We start from the raw sequence: 16,545 nt of genomic DNA on the forward strand, positions 1-16,545 counted from the left end.
CCAGACTGTCTGGGAAGAGAGTTTTTCAGGAAGGGGAAAGTTGAATTGGATCTTGAAAGTGAATTTGTTCACCCCATGGTCAAGGAGGAAGGGAAGGCATTGCATTCCAAGCAAAGGAAACAGCATATGGAAAGGCAGAAAAGAAGATAGCATACTTGGGGAAAGGGGGTTCCCCAAATATGGATGGAGCCTGGGTTGCCTGGTGGGGAGTAGCCCAAGAAGTGAATAAGGACCAGCCTGTGTGTCAGATTGCAATGTTTGGGCATTACCTAAGGGCAGACAGACATAATTTGCTAAGCAGAGGAACAACCTGACAAGGTCTCTGCTTTACTGAGATGGTGCAACTGGGGAGCCTGGAGGCGGGAGACCACTGAGGAGCAGGCAAAATAGACCAGGAGAAAATAAGTCTGACCTTGAGCAGAGGCAGTAGGAAGAGAAAGATAATGCTACCTCTCCTGACCCTGAGTTCCAGAGGTGGCTTTTTGAGTTGTTTCCCTTAATGGGCCAGGCACAGGCCAGACACACAACTGGAGGAGGCAATTTGTTGCAACAGAACCTGGAAACCCAGGTCCCTCGTTCAGCTTCCGAAAGACAATTCCCTGTTTGACTAGTGACTTGAAGACATACCCTTCTCCTGTTTGTTGAGGTGGGGGACCAGGACTGGCCTGTCATTATGCAAAAAGGAAGGTGATGTGTACCAGTCATAAATTCCATGATTACAAAAGGCACATGAACGCTTAGCCTCAATTTCCTCATCTCTAAAAAAGGGAGATCATTCCTCACTTTGTGGAAGTCACAGGCCTATTCATTTGTTGCTTATTCAGTAAACATTTATGGAGCACACACCATGTGCCAGATCCTGTGCAAGGTGCTGGAGATGTGGTGATGAACGTACAGAACCTACCCCTGCCCTCAGCTTGCTAGGGGTGGGGGTGGGGGACGAAATCGCTCAATCAACTATAAAGCCCTGCACCAGTCTCATTATTTTTCCACTTCTTATCTCCCAATAAGGTTGTAATCGGGTTGACTCTTAGCTTCTTTATTTCCTTATCTCCATATCCTAAGCAAATCTCTTCCCCCTCTCCAGAGGATTCCTTATTCATATCCAGCTCAGGGTCTATGATTGGCTTTAACTACGAAAGGAGAAAAATTTTCTAGGGGAGGAGACCTCACTATAAAAGAGGAAATAGGAGCAGAAAAAGCTGAGAATTCCTAAGCACACTTGACTTTCTTTAGTAAGTATCCCCTCCTAGTCTCTCTTCACTGCTCTTACATTCCACCCCTATTCCCCGCCTTTAGTAGCTGCGGTCTCTTTAAATGCGCTCCTCCCTGTAAACTAGGCTGTGGGGCGGAGAGCGCGTTTCTTCCCCGGGTTGAATGTTAAATTGTTTGTCCATTTCGGCCTGCCGTCCTGCAGATCCGCCATATTGTCTGCTGAAGCTACCGCTGAAGCCGCCGCCACTGCCGCTGCCGCTGCCGCCGCCAAGTACGAGCGAGCGGAGCCGCGATGGGTGAGTAAGGACGCCAGGCAACTGGGGACTCGAGCTGAGGCAGTCCTGGGGCTTGGGGTCTAGCGGGAGCCTGTCTCCGGTCTGCAGAAGATGTCTGAGGCCCCTCCAAATAGGTTTGAGGGGAGAAGCCAGGCCGGGGGAGCCGCTCAGGCCAGTTTGGGGCCGGGCTAGGGCCCTTGCAGGAGCAGTCTTCGGGGGCTGGTTCCCGGAGCACCTTGCCACGCCTGGAGCCCCCACGTGGTGGCCCAGGGCTGGAGCCCACGCGTTCCCGGGGGCTGGAAAGGGGCCGCTCCTCCGGCCTGCGCCGAGACCGGGGCTGGGGGACGGGCTCCCGGCGGCAGGCCAGGGCGGCGTTGAGGGAGCCCTCTCCAGGCGTGTGTTTGACCGACGCGCATCTTGAGTGGATTCGGGGGCTCCTCTGAACTCAAGGGAAATCCTGCCTACGTCGCGAGTAGAGTCCTCTGGTGAGGGAACGCCAGACTTGCCGGCTCCAGGCCCGTAACCAGGGGCAGCCATGCCGTAAGCAGCCCGGGCCGCTGAAGGCCGGCAGAACTTCCCGAGCCACGGGCGGAAATGGGGTGGTTCGGTTGGAGTCAGAGTGACAGCCTAGTAGTAGAAAACCGCAGGCCAAGACCTTGGGGCCATATGTAGTAGATTGGGGATTTCAGGTGTGGGCCTGGCGCTGGTTAGGAGAAAAGGAGCGACCTGTTGCTCTCTCTGAAGGGACTCTGGCTGGCAAGGCCTGTGCTCAGAGAGAATCCGATGGCTAAGTCTTTGGACTTAGCGACAGAACCATCACTGAAGAGCTATTTCCTCTTAAGCATTAAAAAACTATGCATCTTGTTACGCTCTTCCTGCGCGTGGGCATTGTTCTGACGGCTTTACATGTCACGTTTTACTTAATATGCACAACCTAATGAGACAGGTACAGCTGTTACCCCAATTTACAGGTAAGGAAACTGAGACTTAGAGAGAGGTAAAGTAACTTACCCAAGGTCACACAGTTAGTGGCTAAACCAGGGTGATCCCTTCAGAGCCCTAGTGTATAGCTGCAGTTCTTTATGGCTTGGCCACCTAGTGGTTGGGCGGGAAAGGGGGGAAGAAAGCTTTAACCCTAGGCAAAGTTGTAAAGGTGGTTTTTTTGTGCTAGTGGGCCCGCTTTGAAATCTTTAGTCTGAATGAAACTGAAAAACTCCAAAGTGAATTGCTCACCCCAACTATTGTGTGTGGAGGGAGAGCTAAATGAGATTCTGGGTTTGAGTTTTGTAAGAACCCTGATCCTGAGGAACCATAAATTATTTCCTTGAGTTGCAAGGCAATAACTTTAGAATCAGATCTGGTATTATAATCCTGCCTGCCACTTTCTGGCTTTCTCATCCAGAGAAATCATGTAAGTATCGAAGGCAGTAGAAAGCATCTAGCACAGTGCACAATAAATGTTATTTTCCTTTCCGATTCTTCCTTTTCCACATCTCTAGAAGGAGGGGAAAGGGAGTGTTATCAAGATGTTTTGAGGACTAAGATAACAGTGTTCAGAGCCTAGTAAAGGCTCCATAGGCATCAGAACAGATTCTTTTCTACCTTCAATAGCATTCCTTTCCCTTAAGCATTCCGGTTTCCAGAATCTACTGTCAAGCCTGATGGGCTTATCTTTGTTAACTGCAGCTTTATGTATCAATGGAAAATTTAGGGGACTTTTATGTTATAGATTTTCTATTGGCTTTCAATTTTAGAAACACTGGTGTCTCAAAGGGAAGGAGCTAATGTTAAGTTTATTATGCTCAGTGAAATAAGTTTATAGATTGGGAAACTCCCTCAGAGAAGATAACACAGCTAGTAAGTAGCAGAGCCAGAAGTGAGATCCTTACCCATTTTGCTGTACACAAACTTTTTAGAAGAGTTAAGGTGTGAAGTAAAATTAGTCCTTTTCTGGCAGACTTTGAAATGAAAGTTCTTATTATATGGAGCAAAAAAGCCTGAGCAGGGTCCTGAAGGGGATTATTAGTCTAGAGTTAGTTGGCCTCCCTTTTTCTCTCCAACTCCATTTTAGGTACCTCTTCCCTGTCCCACTTGGTCTTTCTGAATGTCCAGCTATTGGTGTTCATGTTTTTTGGTTGATCCTTATACATACGGTGTGAGTGAAACTAAGGATACATAAAATCCTAACATGGAATCCAAGGTAGTTTGGGTTATCCCCATTCATAAATGAGTAAACTGAGGCTTTGTGAAGATTAGGTCACTCATCCAAGGCTGGTGGTCTAGGCCCTTTGTGTTCTGGGGATACTAACATAGCCCTCACCACACCCCTATGAATCTAGAACCTGCTGTATTTCACTGCCTCTCAGGTGTGCTCTACTCAAGCCCTACTATATCCTATACTGTTTGTCCTGTGCCAAAGTTCATTAGCTTTAACAGACTTTTGTAGTGATTTCACTGCCATTAGAAGCCTGTGGGGGTGATGCTTGCAGCTCTAGAAGTTACTTATTCTGACCCTCCCTAGCAGAGACCACAGTCTCTTAAAAACTAAGCTTTGGCAGACACTGGTTGTTTTATCACCCGTTCCTGCCATCTTGCTAACCCAGCCCCAAGGATAGGACTTGATTAAATAAACTATTAACCAGTCATTGTAATTCTATCTCCCTAGGCAGTGATTGATTTAGGCTTGGGTATGTGATGCAGCTCTGGCTAATTAGACAGGAAGGGAAGCCTGGGGGACTTCTGGCAAAGACTTCCTTATTTCAAAGAGATTTGCCAGGTTTTATTTTATTATTTATTTTATTATTTTTTTGCCAGCTTCTTCTATTTTAACTTGGGTATCACCAAAGTATGAGAGCCTCAAAAAAAAGAAAAGAGAGAGATGGACAAGCTGTAATAATAGCCAGCATTTAAATAGAACTTGCTATGTGCTAGGCACTAAGTACTATAATATTAACTCCTTTACTTCTCAGATTCTCATGTTGTAGTTGAGGAAACTGAAGCATAGAGAAGTTCAGTAACTTGTGAAAGGTCAGAGCTAGTCAATAGAACCACTTACTCAGGTAGTATGGTTCTAACCAACATAATGGGCTATTAAGGGCTGTGTTCTGCCTCTGGAAAGGAAAGAGCCCTTTTCTGACTCTAAAATTGGCATTAGTAATGCTGGGGTCGTGAGGCAGAATTTTTAAGTAAGAGCAGTCAGCTCTAAGGGTGAGAGTAGAGAAGATGGGAAGAATCTGATATTTTCTTGATGTTTTTGAGCCACTGAATTAGGCAACTTTGGAACTGTCTTATCTCTTGATTTAACTAGGATACTTAAGGCCGCTTCTAGTTTGGTTTTTGGCTGCAAGTAACAAAACCTTTCTAACTGAGAACACTTCCTGGTCCAGAAGTAACTTAGCCCATCTCCTATTTCCCCTCCAATCCGGGTTGCCCACCTACCCGTGTATAACAGCTACTTGCAGAGTAGGCACCTAATTGTCAGTCACCACGTAAGTGTCCCACAAGCATCAAACTTACTCCCCTTTCCTGGCCAACTTTTCCTTCATTTCTGTAAATGGTAGAACCATTGGCCCAGGCACTGGGGCATCTATCCATCTTTGGTTCCTCACTCTTTTCTTCCCTTTCTATATTGGCAATTGTTGAAGACTGTGATCATGTTACTTCTAAATTGCTTTGTGTAGGTTTTTCTCACAGCAGAGACCTACAAAGAGTATTAATTCTGTGCTCTTTAACCTTACCGAATCTCAGGCTCCTCAAAGTGAAAATGTGGGTAGGGGTGCCTGGGTGGCACAGTTGGTTGGACGTCTGACTCTTGATTTCAGCTCAGGTCATGATCTTGAGGTCGTCGGATCAAGCCCCACATCAGGCTTCACGCTGAGCTTAAGACTTCTCCCTCTGCCATACCGCCCTGCACGCCGGTGCTCATGATTTCTCTCAAATGATAAATAAATCTTAAAAAAGTGAAAATATGGGTAACACTGTTTATTAATATTAATGAAGATTCAGTGAAGTACTAGATACCAAAAAATATAAATTGTAAAGGTATTTTAGAAGTCCTCCAGATCTCTTCTATAGCTTCCTGTACCACTGCTGTAATTCTTGCTGTAGCAGTGTTGCTAAAACACCCATTTGATCTTACCACTCTACTCCTTAGTTTAGGAAACTTCAGGGATTTACTATCTACAGGATGAAATCATAACCCATACAGTATGGTATTCAAGGCCTTCCTAATGATTTTACTAATCTTACTGTATTTAGAGATTCATGTACATATCCTGCATTCCACTCAGACTACCTCCTTTGTATGTTAGCATTACTGGCGATTACTTACAGTCCCTTCCCCACCCATCTTTTTCTATGGAAATCTTGCCTGATTTTCAAGGTCTGATTTAAATGCTACCTCCTTCATGAACTCTCAGATACTTTATGCCTTCCAAACTAGAAGTGAGCTCTCTGAATTCTGTAGCACTTTGTTCTTGCCTTTCATATAGCCCATTTTATATTCTTTCTCGTGTTAACAGTTACTTAATCTGTAATACAGGGGCACCTGGGTGGCTCAGTAGGTTAATGGTCTGCCTTCCGCTCAGGTCACGATCCCCGAGTCCCAGGATCAAGCTCGTTCCACGTCGGGTTCCCCACTGAGCAGGTAGTCTGCCTCTCCCTCTGACCCTCCCCCCTCTCATGTTCTCTCACTCTCTCTCAAATAAATAAAATCTTAAAAAAAAAATCTAATATAATTCGTTCTTCAACCAGTAACTTAATCTCCACAGCCTTATAGTTCTCATCTCTAAAATAGGGATAATATCGGGGCGCCTGGGTGGCTCATTCGTTAAGTGTCTGCCTTCGGCTCAGGTCATGACCCCAGGGTCTTGGGATCGAGCTCCGCATCAGGCTCCCTGCTCCGCGGGAAGCCTGCTTCTCCCTCTCCCACTGCCCTTGCTTGTGTTCCCTCTCTTGCTGTCTCTCTCTCTCTCTCTGTCAAATATATAAATAAAATCTTTAAAAAAAAAAAATAGGGATAATATCTACCTCAAAGGAGTGTTAAGAGGGTTCAGTGAGCAAATGCGTGTAAACCATTTTAGCATGGTGTTTATTATCAAGTAGTAAATACTTAACAGTAATTGCTTTTAGTCACTTAGTGAATAAATAAAGGACTTACTGTGTTTCAGGCCCTATGCTAAAAATAGATTAATAGATTAAATAGTTTGTCTTTGAGGGGAAGGCAGTAACATATTATGAAAATTTGTCAGAAATATACTTTTAGGTGCCAGGCAGGCAATGGTTATTTATTCATCAATTTTAGCAAATGTTTATTGAATACCTAGTATGTGCAGGGACTATTCTGCTCTAGGCCCTGGAAATACAGTGGTGAACAAAACAGACAAAAATCTCTTTCTGGTGAAATTTCAGAGTTTAAATTCTAATGTGTAATCAACCACATGGAGACTGGCAGGCCAGCTGCAGAGTTCGATGTGTTCTATGCAGCTCTAGCCAATTGTTTCCATGGGGGACTGGAGGTCTAGCATTGCCTGATTTCCCATTCCTTTCCACAGTCCCTCTCCCCTTGAAGTTGGAAATCCAGATTTTCATGATATTATTGGATTAAACACTTATAAATATTACAAGTTAACTCTTAAAATCTAAAAACCTTGGGGGCACCTTAGTGGCTCAATAGATTAAGCCTCTGACTCCATCTCAGCTCAGGTCTCAATCTCATCGTCCTGAGTTAAGGCCCTGTATTGGGCTCTATGCTGGGCATGGAGCCAACTTAAAAATTCTAAAAACCTTAAGCTAACCAAATATTTGGATATTTGAAGCCAAATATAGCCCAAGACCTGCCTGTCTTGTAAAATATTAGAAAATAATATTCTATGTATTTTATAAAAGCTAAGTGAGATCTGACCTAGGGAAAAGAATTGTCAGTGGCAGGGTGGGAATGATTATTTCAGAAGCAGAAGATTGGTAGACTAAAGGGATTGGTAGCATGGGGGGAATGATATTTGGACTTTATCCTGATGATAGTGAAATGCCATTTTAATCTTAGAAGTGATATGATCAAATTTATTTATTTATATGACTTGGACAGCTGTAGGAGGATGAATTAGGCTGCAATAGGATTCCAACCAGGAGGTTAAGTGGTTGGTTTTTTTTTTTTAAAGATTTTATTTATTTATTTGGACAGAGAGAGAGACACACCGAGAGAGGGAACACAAGCTGGGGGAGTGGGAGAGGGAGAAGCAGGCTTCCCCGCGGAGCAGGGAGCCTTACACGGGGCTCGATCCCAGGACCCTGGGATCATGACCTGAGCCGAAGGCAGACGCTTAACAACTGAGCTGCCCAGGTGCCCCAAAGTGGTTGGTTCTTAAGTAGTGCAGTAGTCCTGGCAAGAGATGATGATGGCAATTGAGGTGGTAATAGTAGGGAATAAGAGAGTTAGGAATTTGAATTAGCAGGACTTGGTTATTAATTTCACCGGGAGGCTGATGGGGCGGGTGGGAGAATTAAAAGCATGACTCCTAGACCTCTTGCCTTCAGCAGCAGAGTGGATAGTGATGCTGTTAACTGGGATGAGTTTAAATTTTGACATTTTGAGGTGTCTGTCTGACCTCTAGGGGAAAATGTCCAAAAAGCAATTGGATTATAGAAGTCTGAAGCTCCAAGAGTGAGGTCTGGGGATGGAGATAGATGTTTGATCATCTGTTTATCTATATATGGTAACTAAAATCATGGAATCACTGATGTATCATGGGAGATGGGCTGAAAAGAGAACCCCAACGTGCATCAGCCTTAATACGCAAGATGGGGATCAGCAGCCAGAATTGGAAGAAGAAAACAGTGATTGATGTCTCAAAAACCAAGGAAAAAGAGTATTTCAAGAAGGAAATGGTTGTCAGGGTTGAGTGCTGCTAAGAGGACCAGCAAAACATGGACTAAAAAGATTGGTTGAATTTAACGTCATGCACCTGATCAGTTGCTTTTACAAAAACAGTTTTGATGGCATGCAAGCAAATTGGAGCGGGCTAAGGAATGAGCGAGGAGAGGCAAACTGTTTCAAGAAGTTTGTATTATATGGAGAAAGAAGAGGTTAATGAGGCTCTTATAAAGTCTACACAAGAAATCCTGAAGACCTGAGTTAGGGCAGTTGGCAGTAGGAATGGAGAAAAGAGTGCAAAAATAATTGGGAAATAAAACTGGCATTTCTTTTTTTTTTTTTTTAAGTTTTTTTTTAATAATTTTATTTATTTATCTGACAGATAGACAGCGAGAGAGGAAACACAAGCAGGAGGAGTGGGAGAGGGAGAAGCAGGCTTCCCGCTGAGCAGGGAGCCCGATGTGGGGCTCGATCCCATGACCCTGGGATCATGACCTGAGCCGAAGGCAGACGATTAACGACTGAGCCACCCAAGCGCCCCAAAACTGGCATTTCTTATTGATTGGATGTGGGGATAAGGGGAAAGTTGTCGAGAGTAACTCTCAAGTTTCTGGCTTGAAAAGCTGAGATGTTGGTACAGACCCCTAATTCCTTGTTATCAGTATTTTCTCAACCTTTCTTTCCCCTCCTAAGGAGCCCTTTTAGACTTTTTTTTTTTTTTTCCCTGATGCATCCCTCCCATGAAGTTTTAACACACAGATGTACTCTTTTTATGTATGGTAGTATGTCTATGCTTTATACATAAAGAGAGTAGACATAACGCTTGCTTTTTATTCAATGTAAGGTTAAGAATGATGAAACAAAAATTTTAGGTTAAAAGTTAAAATTAAAAGCTGTTTGCATTTAAGTTTTATAGCTGTATTTGCTGAGTAACTTTTAAAGTAATTTACTTACGTGAATGCTAATGTATCAAATTGCACATGCAAATTAGCATTTATAAATAACTAATGTAATAAATCATTCAAAGCTGTTCATTTTCCAATAATAGGAAAAAATCACTTAAAGTTATTTTTAGTGAACTTTTAAACAGCTTGATATGAAAAAACTTACAACTTAACTAGCTTTCAGATATTCTTTTAGATATTGTTGACATTTTTCTTTTCAATACTTGGCATAACTAATCATGACAAATTTTAGTTTGTAGAATTAAATAATAAAATATAAACTTAATTTCCAGAAAACCCGTGTCACACACAAAAGCACCGAGTATAAAGCATAAATAACATCCAGAAGGCATAACAGGTATGCACAGGCCATTTCTTGTATGACTTTGAGATCTAGTGGTCAGTCAAGAGGAAGTCCCCCAGTTGTGGCCCTCTGTTCACCATAACTTTGAGTACGGATCTTGCATACCTGTTGTCTGCTTTCCATGAAATCAGTGTCAGTACTGCTCATGTGATATTCAAGAAAATCCATTGAGAGAAATTAAATACTGAGAAATAAGACTTTATTGATAATGTTGAGCTTTGGAGCACCACATACCATTGTAATATGTAAGTCCCCCCACTCCCCATGAACCAATTTTACCCTTTTGGGTGCAGTATTTCCCCCATTGAGAATGCATGCCTTTTAAAAGAAACCATTTATGCCAGATATTTCAGAATTTTAATCGTTTAGATTTTAGAAAGGCCTTATAGTGTATAAGAGTTGGATAGCACCTCCAACAGAATCTGGGGTAGAGTCCTATATAGTCAAGTATTACTAATATTTTGTAGCAAACCATTAAGTGGGATAAATAAAGGCTGTAGTCTCATGTTTTGTTCGAGTTTTGCTGAATGTGTTTTGAAGCTGTATTTACTAAATATCTTATTTTCAGAGCTCTTTTGATTTCGGCATTTCAAATTAGGGCTTGTGGATTGTGAATTAAAAGAAATGTATAAGGAGCAGGTTTATGGAAAAGGTGACAACTTAAAAAAATTTTAACATGCTTTTTATTTTTTTGTTTTTTTATTTCTTTTTTTAGATTTTATTTATTTATTTGGCAGAGAGAGACACAGCGAGAGAGGGAACACAAGCAGGGGGAGTGGGAGAGGGAGAAGCAGGCTTCCCGCGGAGCAGGGAGCCCGATGCGGGGCGCGATCCCAGGACCCTGGGATCATGACCCGAGCCGAAGGCAGATGCTTAACGACTGAGCCACCCAGGCGCCCTTAACATGCTTTTTAAAAAGATGTTTCTGTCAGTTAGGTGTCTGACTTTGATCTCAGCTCAGGTCTTGAGTTCAAGTCCTGCGTTGGGCTCCACGCTGGGTAGGGAGCCTACTTTAAAAAAAAAAAAGAGATGTTTCTGGGATATGGGTGGAAGGAACCCCTTGGGTATTAAGTGTGGACTGCAGGTGTAGATTTGAAAGTTATCACCATCTTCCAAAGAGGCAATAATTGTCTAATGAGACATGATTGGAATTGCTTTGGAGTGACGTAAATGGTAGAGAATAATCATCCCCCCCCCCTTTTTTAAAGATTTATTTATCTGAGAGAGACTGGGGGGAGTGGCAGAGGGAGAGATTCTTCAAGCAGACTCCCCGCTGAGCGGGGAGCCAACACAGGGCCTGATCTCACGACCCATGAGATCACTACCTGAGCAGAAACCAATAATTGGATGCTCAACTGACTGAGCCACCCAGGCACCCCAAGAATAGGCCTTTTTAAAATGCTGGCTCATTGGTTCTTACAGCCTAGCTTTGGAGGGAGTGAAGATGGACTAGAAGGGTAAGGATCAAGAGAAAGGAGCTACAGTGTTAGGAGAAAAGGAAAAACCACCTGTTATAGAGAGCAAGAAAATATAGCTGTCCTCTTTGACCCTAACTTCCTAGAAATTGCCCTCACGGGGAATTGAGACCTTTCAGAGTAGGAGCTGAGAAGAAAAAGAAAGTATCATTGATTCAGCACCGAGGCCCTAGACACCATCATATTACTTCATCAGTCCTACAGGACTATGAAGTCTATTATGCTCATTTTATAGATAATGGATGTAGGGACTCAAAGGTAGTGGTTCTGCCATTGGGATGGGAGCCCAATCTACCTGCCTTCCAAATTGGTGCTCTTTCTCACTACATCATTTTGGAAGGAGTTGATAGGGCTTAAGGGGGCAACACTGGATGTCTGTCCACAGCATGCCTTCTTAGGGCAGAAAGGATTCCCTTTGTGTGGCCTCTCAGTCTGGTGCTCCTCCCCCATATTGTCTTGGGCCCTTTGTATATGGGACCTCAGAAGACTGCCTCCCAAAATTGGCTCCTTCTTTTTGGATTAATATATACGGGTTAGAGAAATCTCTGCTTTTAATTTGTCAGAAGGGCTCTTGGAAAAGCCCTTTCTCAGATTACTAAAGGTTAAAACAGAGCTAATCAGAGAGATTTCTGTAATTCAACCTACAGACACTGACAATGTAGAACCCTCCTTGTTACGAACTAGGGATGGAGCAGCGTAGTGCTGCAGAATAGAGGCCAACTGGCCGGCTGTTCTTTTGTATATCTCAGGGACGTTTTGCTGTAGACCTTTGTTTTTATACCTAACCAAACTGTTATTGTTCCTCAAACCAACCTTGGGCTTTCTAATCTCCTAATCTTTGCTCCTGGTGAACTGTTCTCCCTCCCCACCCCTATTATCTTCAGAAATATTAACCATCTAGTGGGGCACCTAGGTGGCTCAGTTGGTTAATGGTCTGCCTTCGGCTCAGGTCATGATCTCAGGGTCCTGGGCTCCTTGCCCTGCGGGAAACTGCTCCCCCCCCCCCCCCCTCGTACTTGCCCACTCTTGCTCTTTCTCTCTCTAGTGTGCTCTCTCCCAAATAAATAGATAAAATCTTAAAAAAAAAAAAAGAAATATTAACCATCTAGCCTCTAAAGACCCCTGTAGAGCTTGTACTTAGGGCAGATAGTTCTCACTCCCACCTTCTGAACTCATTGAACATTTAGATTCACTGTCTATTATATTCTTGATGCTATGAGAGTAAAGTAAGTTGTAAAACTTCCTTTTTTTTTTTTTTTTTAAAGATTTTATTTATTTGACAGAGAGACACAGCAAGAGAGGGAACACAAGCAGGGAGAGTGGGAGGGGGAGAAGCAGGCTTCCCGCGGAGCAGGGAGCCCGATGCGGGGCTCGATCCAAGGACCCTGGGATCACGACCTGAGTCGAAGGCAGACGCTTAACAACTGAGCCACCCAGGCGCCCCAAGTTGTAAAACTTCCTAAAGGCAGAAACCTTTACACAGTGCCTGGCACACACGTTTTTTTAAATGAATAATAAATCACTTGTCTATTTGAGTCAGTTTGGAGATGATTATTTGGAAAATATATATATATACATACATACATATGTATTTTAAGATTTTATTTATTTCAAATTCAATTAATTAACATAATGTATTATTGGTTTCAGAGGCAGAGTTCAGTGATTCATCAGTCTGATAAAATTTTATTTATTTGACAGCACAAGCCGGGGGAGCAGCAGAGGGAGAGGGAGAAGCAGGCTCCCCGCTGAGCAGGGAGCCCAGTTTGGAGCTAGAGCCCGATGTGGGGCTTGACCCTGGGATCATGACCCAAGTCAAAGGCAGACACTTAACCGACTGAGCCACCCAGGCGCCCCAAGATTTTATTTTAAGTAATCTCTACACGTAATGTGACGTTCGAACTTACAACCCCAAGATCAAGAGTTACACACTTTTACCGACTGAACCAGTCAGGTGCTCCTATTTTCTTGATTCCTTGAAAAGTGTGAGTGCTTGGAAGATATTCAGTGAATATTTTGGGGCTGGTTTCAGTGGAAATTGAGCTCCTCCTCTACTTTATTTTTTTAATTTTTCTTTAAAGATTTTATTTATTTGTCAGAGAGAGCACAGCAGGGAGAAGCAGACTCCCCGCTGAGCAGGGAGCCCAATGGGGGACTCGATCCCAGGACCCTGGGATCATGACCTGAGCCAAAGGCAGATGCTTAACCAACTGAGCCACTCAGGCATCCCGATTTCCCTACTTTAATTCATCTTAGTTCCTTGTAGCACCTGGTGGCAGTGGCAGTGGGTTGTCCCTAAGAAGGTGAGAGCTTCCAGATTCTGCACAGTCTACAAAGGATAGTTGGAAATTTTCTTTTGGAGAAATTGGAGTTTGGACTATAGCTATCCTAGTACTGTCCTGTGTTTCTCACTACCCCTTACTTCCCACCCCTAGGTCTGACCATTGCACTTACATATAGACTCAAAGGCCTAAAGGACTAGTAAATCTGTGGGAGAATTAGCATTAGAGAACTAGTCTCTGGGACTATCAACATCTGATTGATTCAGTACCTCGGTGTGCCATACTTCACTTAGACCTTGAGCTTTGAATACGTAGTTGTGTATGCAGATACAGTTTTTCCACGTGGTCTTTTAGCCAAATCACCTAGTTCATAGATTCAGCTTTGTTTCCTAGAGGGATCACTGCTCAGCCCAGTCCTGTGAGGATCGGCCACAATAGGAGTAGCCTTATTATGGCCCCATTGTGGACTGACCCAGTTGTCCCATAGAAGAGCCTCTCCCATTGTCTTTGTGACTAGCATTTCTGACAGGCTGGCAGATAATACCCTGAGAGCTTCATGCTGTTGTACGTGTTTGATATACTGTTTTCTTGTTTGCAGTATTTCCTGGTCATGAAGCTAGGGGAGAAATTCCAGAAGTTTGAAAAGCTATTACCAAACCTAATCCTAAAGTAGTTTTGTGTATATTCTCATTTATCTTCATTATAACTCTGTGGTATGAGACAGGGTAAGGGTAGGAAAATCAAGATACAGTTAAATGACACCCAAGTTTGTATATTTATTAAATAGCAAGGCCGGAAATCAGATTGTCTAGCCTTGTAGCTCCTTTCACCAGTACCACACAGTTTCTAGCATGCCTTTTGGTGATCCATCTAGCACAGCTGCCTTCTCTCAGCCTACCTATTTCTTTCTAATACAAACCCTTGATGAACCCTTGTCCATTTACATAATGTTGAACTTTTTAAAAAGATTTTTTAATTAATTTTTATTTTTTTAAGATTTTTTTTATTTATTTGACAGAGAGAGCGAGAGCAGGAACGCAAGCAGGGGGAGTGGGAGAGGGAGAAGCAGGCTTCCTGCCGAGCAAGGAGCCTGATGCGGGGCTCGATCCCAAAACCCTGGGATCATGACCTGAGCCAAAGGCAGACGCTTAACAACTGAGCCACCCAGGCACCCCTATTTTATTTTATTTTTGAAGATTTTATTTATTAGAGAGTATGAGCAGGGGGAGGGGCAGAGGGAGAGTAGCCGACTCCCCACTGAACCTGGAGCCCAACGCCAGGCCCAATCTCACAACCCGAGATCATGACCTGAGCTGAAATCAAGAGTCAGATGCTTAACTGAGCCACCCAGGCACCCCCATAATGTTGAACTTTTTAAAAACATTTTCAAGCCCTGCACCATACTTAAATGACATTTATCTCAGCTCATCATATTTCCCTCAACTTGGTATCATCAGTGTAGCTGCCGCCACCACCGGTGACTCCCTTCCACACAAACACATGCACGTGGGGCACTTCTAAAACAAGGAGGATTGACTCAAGTGGTTGTTTTTGCTTTTCCTTTGAAGTGGCAAACAGCCTTCAAATGATTGCCTAACCACTTGCCAGTCCCTACATTTTTCTACTTCTGTTCCTATCAGTGTTGTTGTCACCTAATATTTGTATTCCCCATTCCTGGCAAGAACTGGATCACATCTCATTTGAGGGATTGACTCAGGCAATGGGTAGGGTAGTAGAAGGAACATTGACACTCCTACCAGAAAATAACAAGGGAGTCCCCTTGTGGCTAGTAGGCTGTTAAGTAAGGTATATGTAATGGAGAGAGCATTGGCTTTTAAGAAATACCTGGGTTAGACCCATTTAATTAGCTGGGTCCTTCTGCAAGTTATGCCTTGGTCTCCCTACCACTAAAATGGGGGTTTTATATGAGTTTAGCCTTAAAAGCTAAGCAGATTATTACTAAATTATTACCATTCAAATTTGAATTTTCCCTGGGAATATCCCCTCATAGAGGTTAGACATACTTTGGGATATTTCAAAGATCTTTCAAAAGGGTATCTTGGCTTTTACTCTGGATTTAGATAAAACCTTTTGACCATGGCTAGAGACTTTAGAAAGCATTCTGGGCTGAACTCAGAAGACTGCTTCATACCTAGCAGTGAGGACACAGATCTGTGATTTTCTTGGCAGGGACGTCATGATTCTTGCTGGCGTTGGGGCCTGACAGAGAACTAAGAAACTTGACATAGGAAAGGAAGTTGTTGTATTCTGCAGCAGTTTGTTGGTTTAATAGACTGGTTTAATCATAAAAACCATTAACTTTGAAGGCATTGCAGTTAAAGATAGATTCATTAAGAAAGGACTTATGTGGATCACTGGTTTGTCTTTATTCTCATATGTTAGGTATTCTATATAATGCCTAAAAAGAATAGGTATCCATTTACAAAAGAATGAAGTTGGACACTGACCCCCTCCCCCACCTTATACAAAATTAACTCAGTGGATCAAAGAGAAATGTAAAGGGCTAAAACTATAAAACTCTTTTAAGAAAACAGGAGTAGGGGCGCCTGGGTGGCTCAGTCGTTAAGCGTCTGCCTTCGGCTCAGGTCGTGATCCCAGGGTCCTGGGATCGAGCCCCGCATCAGGCTCCCTGCTCCACAGGAAGTCTACTTCTCCCTCTCGCACTCCCCCGCCAGTGTTCCCTCTCTTGCTATATCTCTCTGTGTCAAATAAATAAATAAAATCTTTAAAAAAACAACAACAACAAAGGGGCACATGGGTGGCTCAGTTGTTAAGCGTCTGCCTTCGGCTCAGGTCATGATCTCCAGGTCCTGGGATCGAGCCCCGCATCGGGCTCCCTGCTCAGTGGGGAGTCTGCTTCTCCCTCTCCCTCCACCTCTCCCCACTGCTCCTACTCTCTCTCTCTCTGTATCTCTCTGTCTCAAATGAATAAATAAAAAATTCTTAAAAAAAACAGTAGATCTTCATGACCTTGGGTTAGACAGTTTCTTAGATACAACATCAGCACAAGCAACCAAAAAGGAAAAAGATAAAATGGACTTAGTCAAAATTTAAAACTTTTGTCCTTCAAAAGGCACCATCACAGGGACGCCTGGGTG

General features: G+C 43.4%; 1 protein-coding gene across 1 annotated transcript in view; it reads left to right on the top strand.

Moving 5' to 3' along the window:
* The first annotated feature begins 1,441 nt into the window (after positions 1–1,441).
* Positions 1,442–16,545, top strand: part of KPNA6 (karyopherin subunit alpha 6) — a 52,274-nt gene continuing 37,170 nt past the window's right edge. Inside the window, exon 1 of the mRNA XM_021684182.1 lies at positions 1,442–1,511. Coding sequence (XP_021539857.1) covers positions 1,508–1,511 — 4 coding nt within the window. The 5' untranslated portion in view covers positions 1,442–1,507. The remainder of the gene's footprint in view (positions 1,512–16,545) is intronic.

The sequence above is a fragment of the Neomonachus schauinslandi genome, chromosome 4 (assembly GCF_002201575.2).
Source record: "Neomonachus schauinslandi chromosome 4, ASM220157v2, whole genome shotgun sequence".
Lineage (NCBI taxonomy): Eukaryota > Metazoa > Chordata > Mammalia > Carnivora > Phocidae > Neomonachus > Neomonachus schauinslandi.